Source organism: Typopeltis vanoorti, chromosome 4, assembly GCF_054136105.1.
Source record: "Typopeltis vanoorti isolate ZY-2024b chromosome 4, IOZ_Tvanoo_1.0, whole genome shotgun sequence".
NCBI classification, from domain to species: Eukaryota; Metazoa; Arthropoda; class Arachnida; order Uropygi; family Thelyphonidae; genus Typopeltis; species Typopeltis vanoorti.
Window position 1 is genome coordinate 68968124 of NC_143552.1, and position 27421 is coordinate 68995544.

A 27421-nucleotide genomic window follows, 5' to 3' on the forward strand; every position below is an offset into this window, starting at 1 on the left:
TCCTTCACAGTCTACTGCAAACTGACACACACTGGCCAATACATACATGCTAATTCATACCACCACCCATCACAAAAATATAGAGTCATTAACACCCTTAAAAACAGAGCTATAACAATTTGCTCTAACCAGCAAGCTCTTAAACAAGAACTAAAAATCATCAACGACACATTTAGCACATTTATAAATAATGGCTACAACAAAAATACTATTAATAAAGCCCTTCATAAAACTTCATCAAAAAAGAATTTAGATTACAGTAAAACCATAACCATCATCATCATCATATTCCTGCCATGTACCCTCAAGGGGTGTACAGGATATGACAGTACTACATGAAAAAATTACATCATTACTAACTTCCTATCTACAATTTTCCTCCAATCCATTTCCTCCTCCAAACCATAACCATCCCGTACATTAAAGGGTTATCAGAAAAAATCAACAGAATCCTACACCATTATAATCTCGATTCCACCTTTAAACCACCTACAAAATTAAAAAACATATTCAACTCCTCTAAGGATCCTCTCTTCCCATTGGCACATCCTGGAGTTTACTGCATCTACTGCACCTGTAACTTACCTTATATTGGTGAAACTGAACATATAATCCATATAAGGAAAAAAGAACACAAAAGACACATTAAATATAACAATTTTGGTAAAGCAGGCCTCTCACCCATGCTCTCAACACCTTACACCAAATTGATTCGAAAAGTACCCGCTCTCTACATCATACAAAAACTTGGTATGATGTGAAAGAAAATTTAAGGAAGCCTGCGAAATTCTGATAAACCACCCAAATTTCAACAATAATGGTGGCATGAAAATTCCAAGAATCTGGATGGCACATATTCAGCCTACTTAATAGTTAGCATCTATCATACTTCAGGACTCTAGGCAACCTTCAGCTACTATTGGAAACCACTCCAAACCAACTGGTTGAAATTATATGTACAATCATGTTGTTAATATATATATATATATATATATATATATAGACTTGTTGCTCCTCAACCCAATGTAATGTTACAACCAATAGATAATACTAATAATAGGACTCTAGCATTGATGTAGTAAGGTTTTTTTTTTCACCAGAGGTCAGGCCAATAATTGTTGTAATGGTTGGTCACTAACTTTAACAAACCATGTACATTGTAGTGTAATTTGTATATAGTGTATATGGTATATGACCTTGATATAAAGGTCGAAATGTCGAGTGTTGATTTTGGTTTATATTAAACTAAAGTTTTACTCAAACAAACACAGTAGTTGTCTCCATAATTTTCCAAAATGTATTGTGTATATTAATACAAGTATTTTAAATAATGGTGGAAATTTTGGCCTTGGTTAATTCAAACTGGCCCAAGGTTTAGACAATGCCCAAAACTCCACCTTTATTCTAAATCCTTATGACATTGAGGATGATGATACAGTCATAAGGAGAGAATGCAAGGGTACAGTATTTTAGTACAGTACAAAGAGAACAGAAGCAACAGAATGAGAAGAAGGGTTCTGCTAATGATAGTAGAATTAATTTAAAAAAAAAAAAGTATATCAGGAAAGGGATGCAGAAGATGGTTTATTTAAGGCTGACTGATTTGAAAGGCCAAAAAGATGAGATACAAAGTTGGCTGTAGCTAATGCATACTGTATTGCATTGGCAAATTAGCACAATGAATGTAGGTCGAGCAATTATATACCCTTCAACTACATGGACACAGACATCAACGAGGAATGGTCACAGGGAGGGAAGAAAATAAAATGTATGTAGCTGGTAAGAGATAATTACCTGAAACAACATATAAAGGAAAGGGGGGGGGCACGAGGTCTGAAAGTGCTGGATCTAATCACAGCATCCGAGAATTGTGCAATAACCAATGTGCCTCCAGTTTGGGAAAGCAATCACATGGTCTTGACCCAGGAAATTGCCAGATATGTAAAATTTTCCATTAAGAAGGGGGAGGTATATGTATGGATTTACAAAATAGGTGATTATGACAAACTGAGTCAGCTTAGAGCAGAGGCATAACAATTTAGAGGGGGGGAAAGGAAAGAGATGTTAACAATACATGAAAATGATCAAGAGGTGTTTGATGAAAGTAGAATCAGAGTCAGGAAGATATAAATCAGGTATCAATTAGATGAATTAATGAATCAATAGAATCGATATGCAGGGGTTGCAGGAAAAGAAAAAGTGCTGGCAGGAATATAAAGAAAAAGGTGCTCTGTATGCTCATGACCAGTACAAAGAACAGGCAAGAAGGGTAACTTGAATGGTAAGGAAGGCCAAAGCTAATTATGAAAGAAAGCTGATGAGGCCAAATGAAAACTAAGCATTCTTTTGTTACATGGCAAATAAAAGGATGAATATGAAGGATGACATCAATGTGTGTTGTTGATAGGAAGGTGAAAAAAGTAAACAAAACAGCTGAGTTAGTGAGTGATCAAATTGGCAAATGTGTACCATTTGGGGAGGGGAAGGGATTCCAGTACCAATGTGACATTGACTGATGGGATAATGGAGGTAGATGAATTGGGGGCATTTACAATACTGTAGAATATTAATTTAAACCCGGCTATAAGATTAGATGGCACATCAACCTGTGAAACACAAAAATGTATAAGAGAATTGGTACCTCCTCTGAACAAGATGTTTAATTTCAGTCTCAGTTCTAAGAATGTGCTAAGTGAGAATGTGAAAGAGAGAGACCAAAACAGTTCCATTTTCAGATATTGATTGGCACACAAATTACGGGCAATTAAATAATATAAATAGTAATGGTTAAGGCACTGGAGAAGTTGATAACAAGAGAGAATTCAGAACTGGATGAACAGAAGTACGATACTTTATAGGAAGCAACATTGTTTTATGAAGGCTGAATCTTCCCTTTGTAATTTGCTTATAAATATATCATTATAAGAAAATGACAATTGGGTTGGATAGAGGAAACAGCTCAGTGATATCACTGAGTAGCCATTTCCTTTGCAATGACGTTTGACAAGATTCCACGCAGAACTAACTCAAATTGGAGCAAATAGGGGATGGATATGAAGATGGTGATTTGGTAAATGGGCGAGTCTGGGTGAAACTCAGTCCTCTGCTGTTTAAGTTATACATCAATGATATAGAAAAAAAGAATTATATAAATATATAAACTAAAAAGTAAAAAAGAATTAGTTTTTTACTTTTTAGTGCCTTACATCAGTTATGTACCCTGAAGATGCCAACAGCCTTAGTTGGTGAAACTAGTTGGTATAACATAGTTGTTTATTATATGTACTTGATCAATATAGTCCCATTAGAAGTCATTCCAGAATAAAAAATACCTTTGAAAATGCTGACATAATTCATATTAAAAAAACAACTTACCCTATTGTGGAATTGTCATGATGGCCAATACCTCTAGAAGTAAGCGTTCTAAGGACTATATCACATCTTGTGCCAGATTCACATGGAAAGCTCACCTAAACATAAATACATTTTTAAACTTTTAATGTTAAGGCATTACAAAAATCATAATCCCATAAGTGGCTGGATTTTAGAAACATCAATATCATGCTGTGAAAAACAAAAATACTAACTTCAGGAAAATTATTAAAAGAAATTATTTTAATGTACCTTAAGAATATATTCCTCCTGAAGCAATCACAGAAATGTAACCATCTAAAATATTTTGCACTGGTAAATTAAATCAGTGAATCAATTCAATTAGCACAAGACAACATTAAGATGCATGGTTTTCTTAGTTTGTAATTTTATACAGCCATTTCCTCTTATCATCAGTGACCTCCAAGGGAGTGAAGGACTTATTGAGGGAGGTCACAGATCACCCATATCAGCTGTCGTACCGTCTTTTAAAGTCAATGCTAGATGTCCTCACCACTTCAAGAGGCAAATGTTTCACTTGCTTGCTTGCTGCTTTGTGAGAAAAAAATCTAGCAGTCAACTCTTTCTATAACACATAAAAACTCAACTTTCATAGATGTCGACTTGTCCTCTCCTCACCTTTCATATAACAAAAAATTCTTGGTATCCTAACACTCTTTAAGAAGTTTATATGCATCAATCATATCTCCCCCACCCCTCTCTCTCTCTCTCTCCTATTTACCAGTGTCTCAGTCCACATACTCTCAATGTGTCTTGCATGGATGTGAAAGCTGGATTATTAAAAAGAAAGACAGAAAGTGAATTGATTCATTTGAATTATGGGTGTGGAGGAGAACTTAAAAATCCCATAGAGTGTGAGAATAACCAATAAGAAGGCCTTTAGAGAATATAAAGACAAAATATTCATTGGAGACAATGATTGCTAAACAGAAGTTTATGTACTTTTTGGTCATATTATGTGAGCTGATGAATCACTTGAGAAGGTAGTTATGTTGGGGGAAGATTGAGGGAATGAGAAGAAGAAGAGGAAGACCACAAAATATTTGGATGGACAACATAAAAGACCTTACCAACTTGAACTTACAATTACTGAAAGAAAGGACAAGAGGCTGAGTGGAATGATAAGCCTTTGTTCATAGGATCATCAAGAGTCAAAAACGACTGGATGGTACATAAACAATAATAGGTATAGTGAGAATAATGGCTAGTGTGTAAATAATGGGTCTCCTGTGATGAGTTTTCTTGCTCCATGGAGTCTACAGATGACCTGTAAAAGCTGCTCAACTTTAATTCTTTTTAAAACTTCTTTATGTACTATTCTTTTTAATGTAATATTTCAGTTTTATCCTACTTAAAACTAAGTGATTGTCATTTCCAATTTAAAATCCTTTGTACACTCTTGTATTCTGAACCAGCATTAAGATATCACTATTAACAATAACATAGACGACAAGGCTTTTATTTCTTGTTTTCTCTCCATGTGAACCTGTGCACATTTTTACGTTAGAACATGGTGTTAGTAATGACCAGTCCATGTCCTGAGCAGAAATCCAGTAGATGCTTGTTATTATTAGACTTGTCCCTTTCTCCAAAATTTTCCCAAAACATTTCTATATGCCTGGTGAGATTCACTTTCTACTCTACTGTTTAGATCTCCAACAAGTACCACTTTTCCATTTTATTTAAGTCATCTGCCTGCTCTAATGACTCAAAAAAATTCCTCCACTTCTTCCTTAGAAGAACCTTCTGTGGAACTATTGCACAAATAAGTTTCATTGTCCATTTCCCTATTTTGAAATTTGCCCAAACAACTCTGCTTGAAACTGCCTTGCAATCAAGAAGTTTATGTTCGGTGTTGAATGCTATCACTATTACTTTCTTTCCTTGATCACTATTGCCCAAATATAACATCCTATATTTATATTAGTAAGATTGCACCTGTTTTTGTCTGCTTTGTTGCAGTGATGCCAATTATTTGGAAGTTATTTAGTATGAAGTTGAAATCACTAGAATACTATATCTAGCAGGATGTTGTTATAGGCCAGAAAATGTGGAGAGCACCGATTATGAAATGTTTAGATAAATTAGTTGGTCAAGAAAAAGGAAAGTGATCCTAATGAGAGACTTTAATTATAAGAATTTGGATCGGAAAGAAGAGAGAACGTATGGTAATGAACAGAATGAATCTGTTGAGTTTCTGCAGGATAACTATCTTAAGCAGCATGTGATAGAAGTAACAGGAGGCATTCATATGTTGGATTTGGTGATATTCTCACAGGTCCTAAATGAGGTGAGACTGTTCATAATGTTTTGGAAATGGTCAAACAGAATATGGTCGCTGTCAAGAAAGTATATGTGCTGAACTATAAGGTGAGTGATTATGAGAAGCTCCATAATCAACTAGTATTAATACATTGGGTTGATGAGTTGTGCAAAAAAAAAAGAGGTTGACAGTGCATGGGAAATGATCAAGGTAGTATCTGACAAGCAATGCACAACTGCATACCAAGAATTAAGTGAATAAATAGAGTAGGAACGAGAAGTTGTGGCAAAAGAAGTAATGGAAAGGGTACAAGACAGTTTGTACATGAACAGATACATGAGGAATATAGACTGCAGGCCAGAAAGATGACAAGCATGGTTAAAAAAGAAAGAAGCAGAATATGAGAGATTGGCCAGTTAAGGCCTTTTAAAGATAATCAAAGGGAAATTTTCTGCTATGTGGCAAGCAAGAGGACAAATAATTATTACAGATATGACAGACAGGTTATCAATGGCAGACAGTTATTATAGCAAAGTGACCATTGCAAATGATATAATGGAATTTAATGAACACTTTCATCAGTGTAATATGTAGAAAGGAAACAAGTATTGGGAGAATTAAAGGTGAAAGAATCAGATGTATCAAGTATTGCTTGGATTAGATGTTAATAAAGCTGTGGGAATGGATGACATATCATCATCCTCTGTTCACTGATCATCCACAGATGTCATGTGATCACTCCATTGTTTTTTTCAATAACCATGTGGTCATTGAAAATGACAATAATAATGTTTTGAATGTGCAAAAGTGCCAGCAACGGTTCCAAACATTTTGACAACGGGACTTCAGCTTGAAAGCCTCCCCTCACTCTGGGCACCCAGTCTCTCTCTCTCAACAATATATGTGAGAAGCTGCTATTGCAAGAAATGCCAATGTAACTGTTGAAGATTTAAAAAAAGATCTTAATTCATTGTCATTGACCATCCATTGCCATTTGCAAGAACTTGGAATAGTGTCTAAGCTTGGCAAGTGCATTTCCTTATGAACTGACGAACAACAATCAAAGAGAGCACATCAACATCTGCACTGCTCTTCATTCTTGAGAGGTTCGATCTCCATTTTTGAGTCATGTAGTCACTGGTGATGAAAAATGGATACTTTACAAGAATGCAGTGGTTAAATTCTAAACGAATAAGCTCTGGGGCCCTTAAAGTAAGGGTCATAAATGTGAGGCTATTGCTAGATTGTCCCAACATTTTTATTTTATTTATTTATTTATTCTGGTGGAGTTTGTTTAGACCTTTCCCATTTAATAATATTAATCCATTTATCCACTCTGATGTTAACTGAATACCCTGATATGAAGAACTTGCACCTAGGGTCTGTACCTCTGCACATATTATACACCCCAAACCACCGTCCATACAAAATAACCAATTGTATTTACCTTTGAATGCAATCCAATGGTCGAGTGTCTAGCAAGTCGGCAAATCATTCCTTTTGTTCAACGTATCAATATTATCGCATTGCAACTGATGGGAATTCTGTTTCTGTGGATTTGTTACAGGCCTCTTTCTCTTCAGAAACTAACTGAAGAGAAAGAGGTCTGTTTAACTGAAACAAACTGTCATTACAAACTTGTTTTGCATTATCACTCTCATCCCAGCTATTTTTCAATTTAAAGAAGGTACCAATGTACTTATTCATAGTTGAAATACCGTACTTACTCGAATATAACTCACACCCCTGATTTTACTTTTCGAAATAAGAAATTAAAAAGTTTCACATATATCACACACATGAAAAAAAAAAAAGGTATACGAGCAGTCTGTGTAATATATTTCTCAACAAATAGTGCAATTAGAGACAACTGGGAATACTAATTAATGAATCACAAGTCCCTTCATAAAGAAACTATGCTACTATGCTGCATAGACCCCAAGCAAAACCATATGTTGCACCTGCAAACACAGCATCTAACTAAAAACTATTGTTATTAGTTAGATGTGTCCAGATGAGGTGAGTCCACCACTGCAAAGCAGCAATAAAATTTAACCGAACGTGTTAAAATTCGCAAATGTGTTAAAACTAAGAAAAATATATATAGTGAATGTTGTTATGGCAGTTTCACATATTATGGAATTCCATTGAGGAGTTAGCATTTCACCTCAATTGTTGGCTTGCTTTTATCTTTCGCACACACGATCTTTTGTTAATACCACACCAATCATATGCATGTCTTAATAACCTGCCATTGCTGTCTGTTTTGTGCCCTGCTTTCACTTCTCACTAGTCATTTGTGAAGGATCGTTCATTACATATCTTAAGTATTGTATATTACTGGCAGTACCGTCGACAGGGTGTAGCATAGAGGCAGCCTGCCTCACAGTTCTGCTTAATTAAGAGTGCTCGTTCAACCATATTGCAGTAGGCGCCGTATTAGGGCAACAAGATATTTTACATCTGATGTAGATGCAATAGATTTATTTGAAGGAATAAAAAATTCTCTCAAAAATAATACAAGAGAAAAGTGGTCCTCACCAAATTTTATCATATATATATATATATATATATATATATATATATAACCAAAATCTTGTAGAAATTTATCCCATCGCCCTAAGGATATTGGTAACAATTCCTGTTAGCATAGCAAGTGCAGAAAGATTGGTTGGTCTAGCAACTATATTGATAGAGGCAGACATAGCTCATAATTTAAATTTAGAAGAGTTTGTAAACAGTTTTATTGTGCGGTATCCCCCGAAGAGCAAACATTTAATTAATATTATAATGTAATTGTTTTGCATTAATGTTTGTCTTTTAATTAAAAAAAAATAGCAATTAGAGATTTTCTTATATTTTTGTCTTTATAATCCATCAGGGGTAATATTTAATTGTTTGCCTCAGGGTGCGATCTAATCTGGCAACAGCTCCGATTACTTCTGCTTGAAATAATAGGAAAAAAGATGACGCTATTTGGGTAGGATGCACACAAGGATATTGCTCTCTAGGCCAGAAATAACATAGTGAATAGGAGATTCTTGGTAAGTCATATCCATTTTCAGTTTCTTTCTGAAAACTTTAGTTTCCGAAAATCTCTGCATATATCTCACACCCTGATTTTTTTAGCCTTAATTTTGGGAAAAAAAGTGCAAGTTACATTCGAGCAGATACAGTAGTACGCCTACATAAACACAAAAATATTACACAATTTTCTTTGTGCTTCTCATAATCATGAGCTCTGATACACAACTGCTAATCTACTGTTCTATTGTTGGTTACTGACTGTATTGCCAACCAGAAGATACAAAATATCACTATGAGTCTGTCAAAATTCCACTACACTACGCTGTAATAATGTTTGCTTGTCAATTGCTGCAAGATAACACATTACAGGAATCTCCAAACCTCCCCATCCCTTTCACCATGCATTCATAATCAGGCGACTGTTGATATTGACTTTATATACATATTCAAAACTGTAAACAATTGTTGAATAATGGCACAATAATGTAGGCATAATTACTGTAAAGGAAGAAAAGTCACAAAACAGAAAAATGTTCCAGGTCCAGGCCTGGTGCATAAAAGAGTTCCGGTCCGGGCCCCAACTGAATTAACCACTGCAAGAATGTTAAGCACCGAAAACAGTCGGTTCATTCAGGGGAACAGGCTAAACTTCAGCCAAAAACAAGACCTTCACCCTCAGAAGGTTTTGTTAAGCATTTGGTGATATATGGCTGGTATTATACACTTTGAACTCTTGCCACACCACCAAATAATCACAGCTGAAGTATAAGACTATTACACTTTTTTTATATAATGTTCGTCAAGTAGCTATATTTTATCGTCCTACATGTTTCGCCAATTTTTCTATCGGCATCTACAAGGAATACAAACTATAAGCTGTATGAAGGTTACAGACTAGGTTATAACTGATGGTTCTAATTCATACAAAAAATTAGCATTGAACGAGACAATGCGCATGTCTCGGGAATGTGATTTATTCGTTATGGCTCATGATGTAATTGTCATGAAAGTTCATTTCTTTGATGTTTAATGATCTGATTAAAACTTTCCAAATTTCTGGTAAGGTTCTTGTTTAGGTTTTCAGTTTTACAGGCAACTACAGCTGCTTCTTTAAAGGTTCTTGAATGGTAGTTATCTTCTATATAAGGCATAAGGCTCTTATCCCACTCAATGTGATGGTTAGTAGAGGCAAAGTGGCAAGAAAGGCCCGAAATGTCTTGTCTGTTGTTTCTGACATATCCTATATGTTCTTTCTTTCTCGTTTCAAAGCTTCTAGAGGTCTGACCTACATAACTAATACCACATGAGCAAGGTATATTATATAACTCCAGAGTACTTGTAGAATGGATGAGGATTGTTCGGTGATCTTAAAAATTTCTGAATAGTGTTGATTGGCTTGAATGCTACCCTGATATTATGTGGTTTTAGAAGGTTAGCTAATTTTTTGGAAATGCTGCTGACAAATGGAATAGTAATAGTACTGATGTATTGGATGTCATCACGTTGTCTATATGGGAGAATCTTGTTGTAGAGTCTTTTTGGATAACCATTTAAAGATAGTTCTCTGGATATTGTAGTTAATTCCATTTGTAGGTCATTCTTATCTGTTGTGTACTGTGTAGCTCTTTTCTTGAGCATATGGATAATGCTAATTTCTGAGCTATATGATGAGACGAGTTGAAATCGAGTAATGTCCATTATTTTTAGGTTTTCTATAAACAGATCGGTTGATACTATTATTGGTTTGTTTCTTTATTAGGATGTCAAGGAATGGCAATTTTCCATCTTTTTCGATTTCTAATGTGAATTTGATGGTATGGTGGAAACTATTGATTTGGTTAAGGTAATCCATTAGTTCTTCTTTCATATGATCCCAAATGAGAAAGATATCATCCACATATCTGTACCAAATTTTCGGTTTTGGAATGATCTGGGATAAGATTTTTTCTTCTAGATCTTCCATGAATAAGTCAGCACAAGGAGGGGAAAGACCATTATTTCAAATTTTGTGAATATGAAATCAAAAAAACCCTAAAATTTTAATTAAAAAAATTCAAGTATATTTATGTAATTTAATTTATTTTCTGTTATTTTGTAAAGATGTTTTTTTTGAATACTTATATTAAATGTTCTAATTATTTCTGAATTCTTTTCTTATTTTCTCATCTAGTTCCACTTATAAAAATTATTTAAAAAATTTTTACAAGTTACTAAATTCTTAATAACTTGTAAAATGCAAAATTTTTTAAACTTTAGTTCAAATAAATTTTAACTTGAATTAAAATTCATTTTAATTTTGTTAGCGATTCGGGTCGGTGAGAAGACTATAATCCCTGTATCATTATATTCAACGATTAAAGTGAAGTGGTTTTATTAAAATTTGCTTTAAATTTTGATAATTTTTTGAATATTCGGGTTTTTAACGATTATCCTGCCTAGTCAACACCCCCGGTTTGTTACATTTAGCGAACCAATGTGTGGCTGTTCTGTCAAAATTTATTTAATAAATTTCAAATAATTTACATTTTTATTATCGTAAAAGAACCACACATACGCCCGGATCGTTACAGGGGCGCTTAGATAGAAATTGCATGCGGGCGGCAAAGACCCTAGCACCAGCTCTGTCGGTGAGGATGTGTTTCAGGATCTCAGGGTAATGATAGGCAGTTGACTAAAATTTCAAGGGCACAATCAAGTGCTGCAAAGAGTGCACATCACATTACTGCTATGATAAAGAGTGCACTGACATGTATGGATAAGGTGGTAGCGGCGATTCTATATAAGGCATTGGTCAGACCACACCTGGGCTACTTGTGCTCAAATTTGGTTACCTAGTTTTCACTGTGATGTGGAAACAGTAGAGAGGATCCGGAGATAAATGACCAAAATGATATCAGGACTCTGGAGTGTTGGCCATGCAAAGCAGTTGAGAGAATGTTGATTAGATTTTGGTGGATAAAGGAAAAGAGGAGATATGATGGAGACCTTCAAGTTGGTTAAGGGATTTTACCACATTAATACAGAAGGAAGGAATTATAAAAAATAATGGTTAGGAAGATGGGAAGAATGAGAGGCCATCCCTGCAAGTTGTATAAAGATTATTATACAACTTACAGGGTAATTACTATTGCATACAATGCTTATCCAACCGCGTCTTAAACTGATTCAATGTGTCCACATCAACAACATAAGCAGGCAATGCATTCCATTCACCAACCACTCTCCATGCAAAGAACCTGCTTCTCACCTCTTTGCTCACATGCTCCTTATACGGTTTCCGGCAATGGCCTCTTTTCTACTCCGCTCTCCCATTCTATGAAAAATCTCTTCCATTTCTACCTGATAACAACCCCTGACCAGCTTATATGTCTCAATCATATCCCCCCCCTCCTCCTTTTCACGAGGCTCTGCAACTTAAATTCTCTAAATATGTCCTTGTACTCCACATTCCAAAGACCACTGACTACCTTTGTGAATCTTCTCTGTACACTTTCCAACATATCCTCATCACCATGAAAACCTGGCGACCAAATCTGTGCACAATAATCCATATGAGGCTTGATCAAGGCCTTATACAATAGAATCATAACCTCTCGATTTCTGCATGTCTGGGTTCTCTGTATCATTGTATTATTCGATGTGATGTATTCACAACTTGTGCAATGTGGCCCCTGAATTTCAGGTCCTTGTCCACCATCACTCTTAGATCTCTCATCTCCTCTACTTCCGTTAAAGTTTCCCCACCAAGTGTATACTTTGCATTCCATCATTGCTTACCAAATCTCTTACACTTGGTTATAAATTGCTTACACTTGGCAACATTGAACTGACAGTTCCACTTACCTGCCCATTCATGCAATCTATTCAAGTCCTCTTGTAAGGCAATAACATCAGCCTAACTGTGCATTGCTCTCCCCAGTTTTGCATCATCTGCAAACAGCTGGATATCACTAGTTAAACCCAACCCAATATCATTAACATACAAATTGAACAACAATGGCCCCAAAACTGACCCCTGCAGTACATCCCTGGTGACCTTTCTCTTTCGAGATACTTCCCCCCATATACAACTTTCTGATACCTATCTGACAGCCAGTCACTGATCCAACACAGAAGTCTGTTATCCAATCCCATCTGTTTCAATTTATTTAAGAGCTTGTCATGTGGCAGTCTACCAAAAGCCTTTGCAAAATCCAAATACACCACTGTATATGCATCTCCTCTGTCCAAGGTATTTGTCACCTTGTTATAGTACATACGTTAGTGAAACATGATCTCCCCCTTAACAAACCCATGCTGATAACTACAGAGAAAACTGCTGTTAACAACCCAATTCTGTATCCTACTTCTCACCAATCTCTCCAGGACCTTCACCACAACTCCAGATATACAGACCGATCTATAATTTGAAGCTACAGCCTTAACTCCTTTATGCAGTGGAACAATTTTACCCTCCTTCCACTACCTTGGAACCTGTGCTGTTGCAAAACGCTTATTAAACAGACATGCCAATGCTACTGCCAGTTCCCTGGAACATTCCCTTAAGATGCATGGTGATATGTCATCAAATCCTATCGCCTTATTAACATCAAGGTCATTTATTTACTCAAATACCTCCTGCTCACTCACAATTAAGCTATCCTCTCCTATGTCCTCTACACTTAAGTTCTTCATGATTCCACCCTGAACAGGATGAAACACACTTATAAATGATCACTGAATACCTCAACAATGTCTTCTGCAGCAGTTACCATTCTACCACTTTCGTCCCTTAACTTCATTTTTCCATGATCATTCTTCCTTCTACTTGCCACATATCTAAAAAACTCTAGGGTTTTTTCTTAGCCTGATTTGCCAATTTCTGCTCATACTCTACTTTTGTTTTCCTTAATAACTGAGTCACTCTCCTGGTTTGTTCTTTATATTCTTCATGTGACTGATTACCTTCATTCATCTTGTACTTTCTCCAAAGTACTTTCTTTTTCCAGATTTCATGCTTAAGCTCCACATTCATCCATTTTACACCTACCTTATTCAGCCTTTTGGCCTTTGGGATACATTCGTACTGCATTTCTTTGCAAGTTCCCATGCAGCATTTATTTCCTCACTGCTCAACTCCTCGTTCCATGTTATAGCTCGAAGTTGTCTCCTAAGCTTGTCATAATCATCAGCCTTATAATTCCACATATATCCTTTGCTCACAAAAGCCTGCATATGACTAGCCACAATACAGGTGATTACTTCATGATCACTTTCACCAACTGGAAGAAAATGTGAAATTCCTCTAAGAATTACATCCTCTGATGAAAAGATCAGATCTAGAACTTTTGATCCTTGCGTGCCTTCCTTTTACTGGCTACCTGAGATAGTTATCTCTGAAGAACTCGAGAAATTCACTTTCCTTATTCCCAAATGCTATCTCTTCATTCCAATCTATACCGCCATAATTAAAATCACCCATAATAATTACCTTTCCTTTGTTTACTAATTCAAGTCATTTATATGTTTCTTTATTATTATTATTAATAATAAAGAAACATATAAACAACTTGAATTAGTAAACAAAGTTATATGTTTCTTCATCACCACCTTCCACATTCCCAGGCCTATAGCAACATCCAACTAATCAACCTCCACGTCACACCACATTGCCTCATGTCATGAAGAGATTTTTTTCCCATGGAGATTTGTTGGAAAGTGAAACACATTGCTGGAGAACACTGTGAATGCAGGAAATGTAAATCATTTCAAGATTCATTATAACATACATGTTGCTGATTGAGTTGGCTTCACACTATGAATTTACTGACTCCATGGAGATTACTGGTATAATAATAATAAAAAAAAGGCAGCTTTGTTTTTATCTTTTAATTACCCTATCCTGGTATTAATTATTTGCTGTAAGAACCATCTTACATTACAGCTTCCTTGTAATGTAGCTGTGGCATATCCAACTACTTAAACTGAAGCATTTTACCTGGAATTTCAAGTATTAAAAATGTCTTGCAATAGATACCCATAAAATGATAATATAAAAATATTTCTTCCTAATTTTACAAAAATAAATAATTTTGCATTATTTGTTCATAGATATAAAAAATAATTTTGCTTTCGCATGCAAAATTCAATCTATTTCAACATATTATGATAATCAATAAGCAAAATTTATTACTGGAAATATTTGCAAACTTATTTTCTCCAAATCAGTGTAATGAAACAGTTATTTTCTTCAGACGCTTTCATTTTACTGAAAATACTGAAGATATTTTTGTGCAATTTTTTACTTGTGTTAAAAATAAATTTTTATTTATAAAAATATTTATTATTATTATTACTATTATTATTAAGAGAGACCTCCAGGGAGTCAGAGACTCATCGAGCGAGGCCACATACTACACACACCAGCTATCATACTTATTCTTGAATTCATTCACACTGCTTGCACTCACAACATCCAATGGCAATCCATTCCAATCATGCACCACTGAGAGAAAAATCTAGCTCTCACAAACCTTGGCGGCCTTCATTCTCAGCTTCCAAGGATGCCCTCTCGTTCTTTCCCCACCCTCCATTAATTGAAAAATTTCAGCAATTGAAATCTTGTATGATCTTTTCAGAAATTTGTAAGTCTCAATCATATCACCCCCATCTTTCTCCTGTTTGCTAGTGTCTGCAGTCTACAAATTCTCAAATCTGTCTTCATAATCAGTATTCCACAATCCTGATATCATTTTTAACACTCTCCTTTGTACTCTCTGCAATATATCAGAATCACAACGGAAACCAGGAGACCAGACCTGCACAGTGAATTCTTATCAAGGCCTTGTAAAGAGGCAAAATAACATCCCTATCTTTACATGTGAACGTTAGTTTTAGTATTGCAATTATCTTTTGAGTTGTATTTGCAATCGTTGCCACATGGTCCCTAAACTTCAACTTCCTATCTATCAACACTCCATGATCCCTAGCCTAATCCCACCAATATAATACGACATTGGATATCTAATCATGCTGAAGTGAATGACTTTACATTTACTCACATTGAACTGACACCCATTTTCCCATGCCCACAATTCCAGCCTATTCAAATCATTCTCCAAGTATTGTATATCAGCAGCATTCCTGATTACCGTACCTATCTTTGCATCATCAGCAAATAGCTGTATGTAGCTTGTCAAATCCTTCCCACTTGTTACCTTAAACCTTGCAGACTCAGATCCCCCATATACCACTTTTTGATATCTGTCGGTCAGCCATCCTCTTATCCATGCTAATATTGTATAACCCAAACCCATTTTCTCCAATTTATGCAACAGTCTACCATGCTGTATTCTGTCAAAAGCTTTAGCAAAATCCAAAGGATCATAGTATATCCATTCCCCTTGTCTAGTTCAATGGAGTCATTTTTTGGATTTGGGTAGTGACCTTTCCCTTAACACATAGCATTATAGGGCAAAAAATCTCACACCCTTGTTAACCACCCTTTTCCTTAATTTCCAGGGATGCCTCTTGTTCTTCCATCACTATCACACAGCTGAAATATTTCTTCTGCATCAATCTCATAAGAACTTTTTAGTAATTTAAATGTTTCTATCATATCCCCTCTTCTTTGCCTATCAACCAACCTCTGCAATCCACGAGCTCTCAATCTATCAATGTAGAGAGCATTTTTTACATCACTCACCAACTTAGTCACTCTCCTCTGAACCTTCTCCACAACCTCCTCATCTCCAAGGAAACCAGGTGACCAGACTTGAGTGCAGTAATCCAAATGTGGAAGTATCAACGCCTTATAAAAAGAGGAATAATAACCTCTTTATCTCTGGATGTTAGTGTGTTCTTCAACAACCAAGTAATCCTATGTGCAATTTTGGACACCTTAGCAATGTGTCCACTGAACTTCATCTCCCTATCCACCAACATCCCCAAGTCCCTAGCCTTATCAATCTCTTGGAGCATTGTTCAATCAGTGTAGTATACAGCTGGTAATCTTTTCATCCCAACATATATAACTTTACACTTTTCCACATTGAACTGACATCCATTATCTTTTGCCCATTTTGCCAGCTTATTTAAATCATCCTGCAAACTCTCAACATCAGCTTGATTTTTTATTGTGCTACCCAACTTTGCATCATCAACAAACAACTGAATATCTCCCTTCAAGCCATTTCCTATATCATTCATGTACAAATTAAACGATAGTGGCCCAAGCACAAAGTCCTGAGGCACACCACTGGTCACCTGCCTCATTCTGGACTCTGCTCCTCCATACACTACTTTCTGGTATGTCTCCAGGAGCCATTCTCTTATCCATATCACCAGTTTAGTATCCATCCCCATCCACTCTAATTTGCCAACAGTATTCCATGGGGTATCCTGTCAAAAGTCTTAGCAAAATCCAGAAGTACCACTGTGTAGCCATTTCCTTCGTCCAACTCAGATGTCATTCTATTATAAAAAGAAGAAATTGCTAAGGCAGGATTGACCTTTAACAAAACCATGTTGGTCCCTATAGAGTATCATATCCTGGTCCAACCATTCTTGAATTTTGTCTTTAACCAACTTTTCCAATACTTTTACCACCACTCCCGAGATGGTGATTGGTCTGTAATTAACTACCGCATTCTTAGAGACACTTTATTCAAAAGAACTACTTTGCTTTCCTTCTACTCCCTAGGGACCATACCAGAGTTCAAACTTAAGTTAAATAACCAAGTAAGAGGCATTGACACATTCACGCAACACCCGAGCTGATATTCCATCTAAACTTACAACAGTGTTTGCATTTAAATTCTACAATATACACTATGCACCTCTGATTTATTAACTTCAATTCTCACAACATCATTTCATTATATCAATATAATGTATGACAGCAAAATATGATATATCAATATATCACAGCTTGCTATCCAGAAGCTCTGCATATGGTATTCCTTCAGTCTATTCTCACACTAAACATTCAGGTCTGGCAATGTCTTAGTCACTCTGCTCTGGATTCTTTCTAAAACCTCTTCATCTCCTCCAATACCAGGTGACCAAATCTGTATACACAATAAGCCAAAATGCGGTCTGATTGAAGACCTGTAAAAGGGAAATTGTAACTTCTATTTCTGCAAGTCAACATCCTCTTTCACACTGCCATAATCTGTTGTGTTGCCATTAATTCCACTGCAGCCATCAAAAGTAATAATCTATCAGATGTCCAAGTCTAATATTCATGTAAAATTAAATGAGTCTAGTAATCTTAAAATAAATAAAAAAATATCTTAAAGCTAGCAGCATTTTGTTCTTTACAACTTTGCTCTTTACTACAAATACATGACCAATCACTTAAGACCCACCTGATAAAACTTGCCATCTCTTGAAAGTACCCATATAGCATCGCTAATTCCTAAGAATTTTAAAGCATCTTCAAGTAGCTAAAAATGTAAACACAATAAAATTAAAAATTCTGAATTTTATGCTTGACTATAAAAACAATATGTAAACAATGACATTTCTTAACCTATGTTGATACAGGCATTGTTTTTGAAATATAATACCTTATGTATTAATCACATAAATTCTCTTCAATTTAAATGTCATATCACATCTTTTCAGCATGTTCATAAATCTGCAATTTTTCTTTCCTTAATCACTATTGTTCCTCCAAGCAAGCACTGCTCCAACATTCTAATCTGTATACCATAAATAAGTGAGTCTTCATACATCACTTCTCTCACATTCATTCCTTGATCACCAGCATTCCTCACTTTCTCTCTTCCTCCATCTCCCTCCCTCCATGTTCTCTCTCTCCATCATCACCTTCCTTCTCTCTCTCTATTCCTTGCTCCTGTACTATCTCATTCCCTAGTTCTCCCATTCTCTCATTCCCATAACTTTCTATCACACCATTTATCCTTTCAAACTTCCAATCACCATTCATTTCTCTCTAAGCAACCTAACTTCACTTGAGATTCCTAAAATAAATTAAAGATGCCAAGAAATTATATTTTTGATTTCATTCTTTATCCAAGTGTAAGCAAACAAAGTTTGCCCAGTTGTGAAGTTACTTCACACGCTACTTGTAAAGGGTGTCCCAAAATTCACGCAAGATTTAAATGTAGCGCCATTTGTGCGGTAAAGTGTTGCCAATGAGAAAAAAAAGACAGCGTGACAGCTGACAGTTCAGGGTTATTAAAAATGGAGCACTACACGAAAGAACAAAGCATTTTCATTGTTGAGCAATATTTTAAAAATAATGAAGGTTTGGCAGCTACAGTTTGCAATTTTCGTACAAAATATGGTTGGAATAGTGATTTAACTTCATCAACTGTGAAAAGATTAATTAAAAAATTCAAGGAAACTGGATCAATTAGTGATCTTATACACTCTGGCCATCCTTCAACAAGTCGTTCAACAGAAAACATCGAAGCAGTTCGTGAGAGTGTTGCTGAGAGTCCAGGAACATCAATTCGGCACCGTGGTCTTGAATTGGGCATTTTGAGAAGCTCTCTACAGCATATTGTCACGAAAGATTTGCATCTTTATGCTTACAAAGTTCGATTGACTCAAGAACTGAAGCCTACTGACCACACACAGCGAAGAGAGTTCGTTGAATGGATTATGGAACAACAACAAGTGGATGCTTATTTTTTGAACAAAATCATCTTCAGCGATGAGGCTCATTTTCATTTTGATGGCTTCATTAAATCGACAAAATTGTCGCATTTGGGGTTCAGAAAATCCACAAGTGATTGTTGAGAAACAAATGCATCCACAACGTGTTGCTGTTTGGTGCGGATTTTGGGCTGGAGGCATCATCGGTCCATTCTTCGAAAATGCGGCTGGTAAGGTAATAACAGTTAATGGCGCTTGCTATCGCGACATGATAATCCAGTTTTTCGTGCCTAAATTGCAAGATATGGATGTGGACGACATGTGGTTTCAACATGTGGAAGACGATGCCACATGCCATACAGCCTGAGAAACAATTCAATTACTGCATGAGTCATTTCCTGGTCGTGTAATTTCCCGTTTTGGTGATCAGAATTGGCACCCCAGATCATGTGACTTAACGGCGTTGGACTTTTTTTGGGGAGGTTTTTTGAAGTCTAAGGTTTATGCCAACAAGCCCATGACCACCCACGCCTTGAAGGAGGAAATTGAGCACTGTATCAACGAAATTCAGCCACATTTATGCAAAACGGTCATGGAAAATTTCGACAAAAGAGTGCATGTGTGCCAGCAAAGCCGTGGAGGCCATTTACCCGATATGCTATTCCATGCATTTACTATACTGTATACTTTATGAATCAATAAGAAATTACAATTTTTAATTAAAAACCTGTGTTTTCTATCAAAATTACTTCTTGTGTGAATTTTGGGACACCCTGTATATAGAGGCTAAGAACTGCACATCAATTGCCTTAGTATCCCATAATGCAATGCACATATCCTTATGGCCATGTATAATGCTATGCATTATGGGAAGAACCACTACCCAGACTAGTTTTGACCTTTATTAAGGTCTCATGAGTGGGAGTCAGACCCAGAAGTGATATCAAGGTTGAATTAATGCAGAAGTCATATTTCCATATACAAGTAGTCAAAAGGTGTCACCACCTTATTACTAATATACTCTGGATTAGAGATAGATGTTGAAAGATTATTTCACTTGGTTATACTATAAATTAAAGATGCCAAGAAATCCCATTTTTGGTTTAATCCTTGATCCAAGTGTAAGCAAATGATGTTTGCACATGAAGTAACTTAACGACTGGGCTACTTGTTAGAAAGCGAAAAAACTTTCAACACGTATCTCTAATCCAGAATATTTTAGTAAAAATGTGATACCTTTTGACTACTTGTATATGGAAATATGACTTCTGCATTACTTCAACCTTGGTATCACTTCTGGATCTGGCTCCCACTGATGAGACTTCAATAAAGATCGAAAGCAGTCTGTATAGTTGCCGTTCTCATAATGCATAGCATTATATATGTCCATAAGGATATGTGCACTGCATTATGGGATATTAAAGCAATTGATATGAACCATTAGCCTCTATATACACAAGTAGTCCAGTCGTGAAGTTACTTCATGTGCAAATTTTCTTTGCTTACACTAGAATAAAGGATGAAACCAAGAATATAATTTCTTGGCATCTTTAATTTATAGTATAACAAAGTGAAAAAAACTTTCAACATTCCTCTACACAGTTCAGAACATCCTTCAGATAAGGATCTGAAAGATGATATGAATTGTGTAGAGAGTGTAGAGCAGTGGATCTTAACCTTTTTAGCGATCGGCACCCCCTTGAATCTAAAAATAAGTTCTCACATCCCCTTGAAAAATATGTTTCTGTTTCTTTATTTAGAAAATTACGAAAAATAAAAACACATACATTTACATATACATACAAAACAATATCTCAATTTTTAATCCATGTTGTTGTTGTTTATTCATAATAATACTTTTGAAGCAAGGCTCCTTTTTCAAAAGAGCCACGCGTAAGTCATCACTTGCATTTAAGCGATTTCTGGCTTTCGTTTTTATGTGCAAAAGTGATGAAAATTCCATTTCACACAGGTAGGTGGTGGCAAATGGTAAAAGTGTCTGCAATACTGCTTTTGCCAGCTGTGGATAAGGTTCTAACTGTGTACACCAGAATTGTTCTAAGTCCAGTTTTTCAAATATCATTTGAATACATGCATTGGCTCGTATTTCAATAAGATTGTCTTTTATTAAATAGCTGTCATCCATCGAATCTGGGTCAAAATTTAGAAACTTCTCTCGCACCACCAGGGGTGCACACACACACTCCAGGTTAAGAACCACTGGTGTAGAGGATGGTAATGATAAACAATAACAATAACATCTTTCAGGCAGAAAATAGCAGATGAAAATTTAACTTACAACTTACTTTTTGCATCGATCTTTCTTTTTCTACAAAGTCCACTAAACACTCAGTTTCTGTTTTCTCCTGGCTCTTTTTAAGTTCTGCTCGCAGGGAACTTTTATCATTTTGTTCACCTGATGATATACTTATCTTCTCATATTCAGAAATTACAATATTTGGCCCCAGTTCCAACGTACTTAAGTCACCTATAATGTAAAAACACAAGAAGAATCATAGTCATGTCTGCTTTTTAATAGTCTTAATTTACAATTGCATAAACTTTTTGCAATACTGACATATAAGATCTATGTGCCATGAACCAAACTATTGTCTCAGATCATATGAACATTCCATCACTTTATCCCAATTATTACTAATCTCTAAAATGCCAATCCAATTACCATACTCTTTCTTCCCATACTATAAATAGGACGAAAGAATGCGAATGCAAATAGCAATTAAGTTTAAGGCACAATAATTATTACTGTAATAGATAAGGATCTCCCAATTAGCAAGTTCCACAAAGATCTGAGGGATGCTTAAGTGTCAAAGCTGTATAACTGAGGGGAGACCTCTACATAGCCTTTAAAGGAATGTGTAGAACCTACCAGGGCTTCTTACCTAATGTCCAATCCTCCCTTTCTCATGGTACACCCTGTTGGGTATCTACCTGGATACTGAACGAACGATGATGGGCTGGCAATTTGGGAATTTAGCTGACCAAATTGTATTCTTATTGGCTTAAACCAATATACAAAATGATGGTACAACATGACAAAATTTAATGTGCCAGCTGGGGCGTCGCCCAGTTACACAAGGCCCCGGTTGTTTTCGCCAGGTAACCAGGGCGAACAGCAAAAAGTCAGCTTCTGGAACAAATCTGAAAGCACATCCCCAACTCAACAACGTCAGAATTAAAGATCAATACTATCAACATAAGAAGCCTGAATGGCAAAGAAATGGAGCTAGCTGAGGAATTAGATAAGTACCAGATCGACATAATAGGGGTGACTGAAACAAAAAAGACAAAAACTGGCGAGATCTTTTAAGCAATAAATACAAAATGTTATATTTGCCCTAAGAATCCATGAGTAAATAGCCAATGACATTTAAACAGGGGCACTCCTAACCCCCCCCCCACACACACACTCAGTAGTTTTTTGACATCGCAGAAAGAGGAAAAGCCGCAACACCCAGAAAAAGGTATGTGTAAATTTCTATTTCTTATGCTACATATACTTTTTGGTAAACTTACACCTACAATGCCCTAAGAATCCATGAGTAAATAGCCAATAACATTTAAACAAGGGGCACTCCTAAACTGAAGCAGGCCAAATAGCCGTAATTATAATATGTTATATTTGCTGTTTTAAGGATACTTGAGACATAATAATATAATATGATAATAATGATATAATAATGATATAATAATGATAATAATAATAATAATAATATAATATGATAATATAATAATGACATATGAATGCTCATAACCACAAGAAGATATTTATTTAACCAAATATTTCGGTCTGGAAATAGCAGACCATCCTTAGTGGTATTACAAGAACAGTTTAAAAAAATACAAGCTAGAATGCTAACAATAGATCGTTAAAAAATAATCCTCCACAAAACAACAAAGTTTCAATACATCGAGTGCCTATTCCTTATATCTCCGGTATTTCAGAACCTATCGCAAGGATTTTAAAGAAATATGATTTAACAACTACGTATTCACCTATTAACAAATTGTCTTCTCATTTTCCTTCTCCTAAAGACAAATCCTCAACTTTATCTCTTCCTGGAGTTTATCAAATTCCATACAACTATGATCTCTCCTATTTTGGACAGACTGATTTAACTGAAAGCTTTGTTCTCTTGAAAAAAGAATCCAAGAACATCAATCCTCTATTCTTCATAACAAACCTGCAAAGTCTGAATTGGCTCAACATGGGATTGAAACTGACCACAGCATCTTTTGGTCCAGGACTCGCCTCTTACATAGATCCCATTATAGGTTCGAACGTTTGTTCAAGGAAAGCATGGAGACCTTGCTCCATCGTCCCAACCTGAATCATAATGACTGTACATCTATATCAAAAATATGGGAAAGTCTAATCAAGATTACTCAATTTTTTTTTTTTTCCAATCATGTCTCTACTTCAAAATATTCCGTTTCATACTTAGTGATATAACATCACACCCTGTGTTCTATTTTTAACGATCTATTGTTAGCATTCTAGCTTGTATTTTTTTAAACTGTTCTTGTAATACCACTGAGGATGGTCTGCTATTTCCAGACCGAAATATTTGGTTAAATAAATATCTTTCTTGTGGTTACGTGCATATATCATTCACAAAATGTTATATTCAGGCAATGACAATCAAGGAAAAGAAGGAGTAGCCATAGTATTCAACACTAAATATGAGGCTAATCTTCTTGAATGGCAGACAATCTCAAGTAGAGTGATGTGGGCAAATATCAGAATGGGGAATTGGACAATGAGACTTATTTGTGCTATGGTTCCCACAGAAGGTTCTACTACGGTAGAAGTGGAGGAATTCTTTGATGCTTTAGAAAAAGCAACTGACACAATGAAAACGGAAAAGTTGGTCCTTGTTGGGGATCAAAATAGCAGAGTAGGAAATGACTGTCAGACATACAAAAATATTTTGGGAAAATTTGGAGAAAAGAGCAAAGCTAATAATAATTGCAAATACCTGTTCGATTTCTGCTCAGGACATAGGCTGGTTATTACTAACACCATGTTACAACATAAAAATGTGCACAAATTCCCATAGAGAGAAGAAGCAAGGAATAAGAAAAGTCTCATTGACTATGTTATTGTTGATAGTGATGTTTTCTCCCTGGTGCAGGACAACAGAGTGTACAGAGGATTTGAAATTGGAAGTGATCACTATTTAGTCTTGAGCAGGATAAAACTGAATTTCATATTGAAAAGAATAACATGTAAGAAAATTTTAAAGTGAATAAAAGTTGAGCAACTCTCAGATGTGAACTGTAGACTAAAATACACAAAGCTTATTGAAGAAAAAAATGAAAGAGTTTGAGAACATGAACCAAATCTTGGAGATTCAGTGGCAAGCCTTGAAGAAAACCCTGATTGATTCAGCCAGAAAAAGAGAAAGAGAGAGAGAGAGAAGGGCATGTGGGGAGGTTGTCTGCATGGATAGAAAAATCAGAACTCCATGGTGGACACAGGAAGTTAAAGAGGCAGTGAAGAAAAAGAAGAAAGCATATCAAAAGTTCCTCGTAAATAAGTCAGCTTGTGCTCTTAGAGAATACAGAGACAAATGTAAGAAAGCGAAACACTGTGTAAAACTAGCTAAACAAAAGTCATGGGAGGACTTTGGCAAGAACATAGAAAATAAATATCAATAAGGTGGCAAAATATTCTGGAGGTTGTTGAAGAAGCTTAGAAATGGAGGAAAGAGTGCTGTAAAAGGAGTCAGAGATGAAAATGGGAGAAAAAGATATACTTAAAGTATGGAGTAACTAGTTCGAAAAATTGCTAAATGAAACAAGCAATGACAGTACAGTGGTAAAAAACACTCAACAGGCATACAGTCAGGAATACATATCCATACTTGAAGCAGAAAAAGCCATCAAAGGCTTGAAATGTGGAAAGGCAGGCAAGAGTAGATGATATTCGACCAGAAATGCTGAAGTATGGTGGTATAAAAGTCTTATAGTGGCTGCAACGCATAGTTGAAAAGGCCTGGACAGAGAGGAAAATTCACGATGATTGGAGTAGAGCTCTCATAATACCCATATATAAAAAGGGAAATAAAACTGAATGCGAAAATTACAGAGGTATTTCCCTACTGAGTGTTCCTGGCAAGATTTATGCAAGTATACTTGAGAAACGTTCGAGAAGAATTGTGGAAGAAAAGCTTGGTGAAGAACAAGCTGGATTCAGGCCAAATAGAGGCTGTCAGGATCAGATCTTCACTTTACGACAAATAGTTTAGAAAGCATGGGAATATAACAAGGATTTGGGATTTAAGTTTTGTCGATCTGGAAAAGGCATATGACAAGGTGCCAATATGACATACGCTACAGTTATATGGTGTCAATGGGGTATTATATCAAGCAATACTTAGTCTTTATTTGAGTTGTAAGTCAGCAGTTAGAATTTGAAGGAAGTACAGGAAGATGGTTTAATGTTAAATCTGGTGTGAGACAAGGATGTACATTATCCCCTCTGTTATTCATTATCTATATGGATCACATTATGAAGGAATGTGGTATTAAACCTGATATCAAAATTGGAGATGTTAATGTCAGCTCTTTGCTTTATGCAGATGATGTTATACTTCTAAATAAATCCACTACAAGTCTGCAAGATTCTCTGACTAAATTGAATAGCTGTTGTAATAGACATGGTATGAAGGTCAGCAATAAAAAGACAAAGACAATGAAAATAGGTAGAATTGTTGAAAATGTCAACTGCGTTGTGAAAACAGAGAACCTGTGGAACAAGTAAAACATTTCAGCTACTCAGGCACGATTTTTAGTGAAGATGATAAATTAAATATGGAAACAGATAACAGAATCATCAAAGCTGGTATGATAGGAAGTCAATTGAATAAATTCATATGGAATAAGAGAGAAATTAGTCGGAACACTAAATTAGCTGTATACAAGACAGTGTTCAAACCAGTTTTAACTTATGGACCTGAGAGCTTGGTCAGAAGTAAAACACTTGACCAAAGACTAGAGACCGCAGATATGAGAGTCCAGAGAAAGATTAGAGGCGTGAACAGATAGCATCAATAGCAATATCATATAAAAAAACTAGGATATTAGGAAAGAACTTGACATTGTCAGCATCCAGGAATGCGTTAGCAAAGCTAATCTCAGGTGGTATGGACACTTAAACAGAATGGGCGAGAAAAGATTAGCAAAACAAGTGTTCTCTGCCAGGTTGGCAAGAAATGACCCAGAGGAAGACCAAGATATAGGTGGATTGATATGGTACAAAGTGCCTTAGACGATAGAAATATAAGATCTGATAATGCTGGCGTCTTGACAAGTAACAGACTGATTTGGAGGAAAACTGTAGATAGGAAGTTAGTAATGATGTAAATTTTTCATGTAGTATTATCATATTCTGTATCATATCCCCTTGAGTGTTCCTGTCAGGAATTTGATGATGATGATCAAAATAAATTGCATATTTTTATATTAGTAAGGGTGATGCACACATTCTGCCAAATCAAGGGGTAATTTGTGGCAAATGTATATTTGCCACAAAGCTGACAATGTGGCAAATATACTGTGATCAGAGTAAAGTGCATCACTAAGTTCTCTCTTGGAGCCATTACTGTTCAACACTCCTATCTTTAACGCATAACATTATACATATCCGTTATGAGATGTGTTTTGCATTATGGTAGATAGATACTGGGATAGAAGCTTGCTCCACCTTTGCTACGAGTTGCCTGGTGTTGTACTACCTACCCTGGTAAGTAGTACAACATCATATTCAGTCCTGAAGAATACTGATATGCTCAACAGCAGATATTCAGTTGTTTGTAACTGTTATAAACTTGAGGATGAGAAAAAGAAGAAAGTGAGCCAAAGTCTTTTGACTTGAATGGGTGGCATATTTAAAATGATCAGAGTCTACTTGTGAAGCAGGATAGCACAACTAAATAGATTATATGACAGGATGAAGATGAATATGAGGTTGAAGAAATGGCTGCAGCAGCACAAGGTGATGGAATGCATGCAAGGTAAGGATGAGACAGGTATGAATTGCACTCAGATTCAGGAAACAAGAGTGGTCAGATCAGAGAGAGAGAGAGAGGGGGGGGGGCATGGTATATG

The 27421-nt window shown here is 35.9% G+C and overlaps 1 protein-coding gene across 1 annotated transcript in view; it reads right to left on the reverse strand.

The window, feature by feature from the left end:
* The window catches only part of LOC150107390 (uncharacterized), a 339311-nt gene that overhangs the window by 283162 nt on the left and 28728 nt on the right, over positions 1–27421 (reverse strand). Inside the window, exons 2-4 of the mRNA XM_090391829.1 lie at positions 21595–21776; positions 18031–18108; positions 3376–3470 (exon numbers count right to left, since the gene is read on the reverse strand). Of these exons, the coding sequence (XP_090247955.1) occupies positions 3376–3470; positions 18031–18108; positions 21595–21776 (355 nt within the window). The remainder of the gene's footprint in view (positions 1–3375; positions 3471–18030; positions 18109–21594; positions 21777–27421) is intronic.